This window comes from Triticum aestivum, chromosome 1A (genome assembly GCF_018294505.1).
Source record: "Triticum aestivum cultivar Chinese Spring chromosome 1A, IWGSC CS RefSeq v2.1, whole genome shotgun sequence".
NCBI lineage: Eukaryota > Viridiplantae > Streptophyta > Magnoliopsida > Poales > Poaceae > Triticum > Triticum aestivum.
The window spans coordinates 82030111-82034080 of NC_057794.1; the positions used below are offsets into that span (position 1 = coordinate 82030111).

Consider the following 3970-nt stretch of genomic DNA (forward strand, 5'->3'; position numbering starts at 1 on the left):
GGGCCTCGAGCAAATTTCACATGATCCCAGTTTTGACATCTATGAAGGGGAGCCTTGGCGCAGTGGTAAAGCTGCTGCCTTGTGACCATGAGGTCATGGGTTCAAGTCCTGGAAACAGCCTCTTACAGAAATGTAGGGAAAGGCTGCGTACTATAGACCCAAAGTGGTCGGACCCTTCCCTGGACCCTGCGCAAGCGGGAGCTACATGCACCAGGTTTGCCAGTTTTGACATCTATCATCATCTCTTTATATGAAATCCTTGTGAAGTCACAATACAGTCTCTTGCCGCTGCTACAGAAATTACACAGCCGAAGGTGGTCCAGCAAGAGATACATTCCTTTGAATTATCTTTGTGTCGCAAGGATATGTTACAGGAAAACTATATTGATAATACAATCGGAAAAACTGAACACAACAACCAGTAGGAGTGTACAACATTTACCAAGGCCTGCCCTGACAAACCACCTTCTCTGTTACCAGGGCAGTTCTATCATACAGGTAGGGCCAAGGAACTGGATCTGACGACCTTCATGTACAAATGACAGACGTCGGTGCCGCCACCAGGTTATCCATCTGGACAAGCCAATGCGGTGTGCCATGGCACAAAATATAGCATCCTTAAATAGCAGTAGCTTGGTAGTCATACTGTTACCGAACCCAGCATGGAGAACAGATGATCAAGCCAAGTATCGGTAGACGTTCTGGTTCTCCTTGTCCCTCTCCAGGTAATCCCTGGTTATAAGATCCTCAATGCGCTTCTTTATTGCTTTGAAGTCGGGCTGAAGGGATAAAACCAGCATTCATGATCAGGTCAAGGAATCGAAGGAAATTTCTACATACAATGTACTAGCTTCAATGGTTGGTAAATATTTCAGTCTGGAATATCCATAGTTCCCAAGAAAGAAATTAAGATATTGGGCAACATCTGGATGCATTGTGTATGGTTTAAAGTATACTGTATGATTTAAAATTAATTAGTAAATATAGCTATATATTTCTCATTTGCACTAATGTGAGGATGCAAGCCTGAGGACTCAACAAGCTACACGACAAAAAAATATGGCTTGAATTTGACATACTAGCCATGTAAACACATCTGTCACTGGTCCTACAAAGGCAAGATCAAATGGACACAACCACATTTACCATTAGCACAGCTAACAGCACTAGAAGAATGTTTCATACCTTGAACATGCGACCAAGTTGCTCCACACACTCCATTACTAGTGTCTGGTGACCCAAGACTTTCCGGCTCTTCATAATACGAACAATGGATGCATCAATTGCGTATCTTCGATCCTTGTCAACATCTTCAACTACCTTCTTTTTCTCATCAACTGGAGGCAGAGGTATCTACAGACAGAAATAATAAGCAAGGATTACATCCAGCCGTAACGAAATAGAGGAAGCAAGAAAAAAACATACAACCAAAAATACCTTAATTCTCCTCATCTTGTCAGTAAATTTTGAATTAAATTCAAATACATCATTAGGAGAAATAGATCTGTTACTTGGTTCTTTAGTAAGAATCTTGTATTTCGCACAAGAGAGAGAATGGAGCAACCTCACTACATCGTCATCTGACAGGTTCAGTTGCGTTACTATCTCAGAGTAACTAAGTTTATCAGCTCCATTGAACAGTAGCAACAATGCAGCCTGACAAAGAGTCCGAAAGAAACCATTAGTCTGTGGCACCTGAAATAAAAGCAAGACCATGTACGTGTTTATGCTTACCTGGTAAGTTGTAACAATGAGCTCGATAGTCTTGGCCTCAAACTTTGCGGTGATATGGCAGATTCCCAAGGAATATATCCATGTAAGTTTTCTATGCTTAGTTCTTGTTTGATAAAACTCTTTGAAAACCTCGACACATCTCACCTATTTGTTTTGGGAGTTGTCAATGTTAATAATCTTACAGAGAGTAAGGCCATAAAATAGTTAAGACCTCAGTTTGCAGAAGTGGAGAGCACAAGAAAACAGTAAATTTACCATCTCAGCAGGAAGGTTTATATCGAATGATTTATAAGTTGGCCAAAATCCTGTTGTCAGAACAGTGACCGCCAAGTCTATCCCAGGATTCAATTCAGGGTGTGTGCTTATGAACTCTTCAAACTTAGTTTGATGATCCCTTGCAACAGTAAGGTCGGTGACCATGCCCTCCATTTTTGAAGTAAATTGGCCACCACACTGTTGTTTTAGCTTGGTCAGAATGCTTCTTTCGTGCTCATCATTAGCACTCTTGTCAAATAGCAATCTCCTAGCCAGCTTCTTCCTGCCATCATCACCATGAAACATCAGGCCCAGAGTGAAATCAATGGAATTCCTTATCTTCTTGAGCTTACAAGGCATTAAAGTTATTGTACAATGTTAAAAACTATTACCTGTAAAACTCAGCAAAAAGGTCCTTATCACTGATGTAGGCGAGTAATCTCACTACCTGATGAATGGCCAGTTCCAGATTAACACCCGAAAGATAAAAATGCACTAATGTCTGCAAGTAAAAGAGAACACATAACAGATTGACGCATGTACCTTCTCCAGGGTATCCTCAATAGCTTCATCACTGAGTTTTTCACTGCCGCCTTTCTTTAAAATATTATCACAGAAGGTGGCAAGCAATTCAGCACTTGAACTGCCAGAGACACCTTTGTTGCAGAACACTTCAAAAGCCTCTTTAAGCGCCTGTGCAAAGGAATAGGAAACAAAGATCAGAGAGTGTTCCTGTTTATTTTATTGCAAAAGATGAATCATGGAGAAACAAATAAACATATAATCTGACAAACCTTATGGAAGAGAGTATGCCCCTGGAAACAGTCAGTGACGTATGCTACATACTTGTCATGGAGCTCAATGATTTTCCGGACAAAAACCTAAAACCAGAAATTCTCAGATGGTGATAAATGTCGCAACTAAAATTACAAAAGTTGGGTTGACAGCAATATAGTCTGAATGTACACACCTGTTCCTGCAAACCAACAATGTCCTTCTTCTCTGGCTGTAAGAATAATCAATTGTTAGATGTTCACTTCAAGATGACGAATAAAGAAATTACTTGAAAAGCCGAGTCTGAAGCACAGAGACAACTACTAGACAGAGCAAAATAAAGCATCGACAAGAAACCAAAACGGGACATACTGCAACAACCCATTTCTAGGCACTATCTGACAAGGAACCCAACTGGTCCTTTCCTCCAACAATCACTTGTACAAGCAGGGGGCGCATGAGGCAGGTACAATCAGGGAAGAGGGGAGGTATAAGAGGAAAAATGAAATGAGTTCAACCCAGCCCAGATAAATAACGGGCTCTAGCATGCAATGCTAAATTAATGGACTGGGTGTTGCACGTGGTACAAGCGGCCTTAAGTATAAAAATACATTGAGATCCACAGAAACTGTGAAGTTATAGTGACAATAAATGCGCACCTTCTTATTACTAGCAGCATCTTCTGCTTGTTTCACCAATGCTGTCCCCTCGTTGGTAACATGCTGCAGAATAACATCACTTAAATACAATGTCCAAAACTCCAAATTGTTCTATGGAATAACTAAAGCATGCTTTGCATAAGCAGATACCTGCTTAAAAATTTGAGAAACAGGTTCTAGGCCACGGGTTATTCTAGAAAAGAGCCTGTACATCCTTGAGAGATCCTCAACCTACAACAGATGCAAACAGTCAAATTACTTGATGTTCCCGATTATTATTACTCTCCAGGGATATGACTCTCTGGTTATACCTTGTCATCACGAAGTAATGCATGGCATCCAGAATGCTCCTTCTCCAAAAGTTGGCTTGCATACTGAGTTAACAACTCATGTTGCACTTTCTGAAACAATCCACGAATTATGTTAATGTTAAGTTAACTGATATGCTAAAGAGAGGGAAATCATGACAAATGTTCTCTCAGGAAGACCAACTAGATACTAATTTGTTTAGCATTTTCAAATCACCAAAAACAGTGGGCGAGCGTCCG

General features: G+C 40.6%; 1 protein-coding gene across 2 annotated transcripts in view; it reads right to left on the reverse strand.

Moving 5' to 3' along the window:
* Positions 1 to 315: 315 nt before the first annotated feature.
* LOC123191203 (cullin-1) overlaps positions 316 to 3970 on the reverse strand; it is a 7119-nt gene continuing 3464 nt past the window's right edge. The window contains exons 7-18 of one of the 2 annotated variants that reach the window (XM_044604007.1): positions 3734 to 3823; positions 3573 to 3653; positions 3423 to 3485; positions 2960 to 2995; positions 2784 to 2870; positions 2533 to 2682; positions 2382 to 2437; positions 1990 to 2272; positions 1735 to 1878; positions 1438 to 1656; positions 1186 to 1353; positions 316 to 779 (exon numbers count right to left, since the gene is read on the reverse strand). In XM_044604007.1, the coding sequence (XP_044459942.1) occupies positions 678 to 779; positions 1186 to 1353; positions 1438 to 1656; positions 1735 to 1878; positions 1990 to 2272; positions 2382 to 2437; positions 2533 to 2682; positions 2784 to 2870; positions 2960 to 2995; positions 3423 to 3485; positions 3573 to 3653; positions 3734 to 3823 (1479 nt within the window). In that variant the 3' untranslated portion in view covers positions 316 to 677. The remainder of the gene's footprint in view (positions 780 to 1185; positions 1354 to 1437; positions 1657 to 1734; positions 1879 to 1989; positions 2273 to 2381; positions 2438 to 2532; positions 2683 to 2783; positions 2871 to 2959; positions 2996 to 3422; positions 3486 to 3572; positions 3654 to 3733; positions 3824 to 3970) is intronic. The other variant, XR_006496766.1, reaches the window with a different exon arrangement.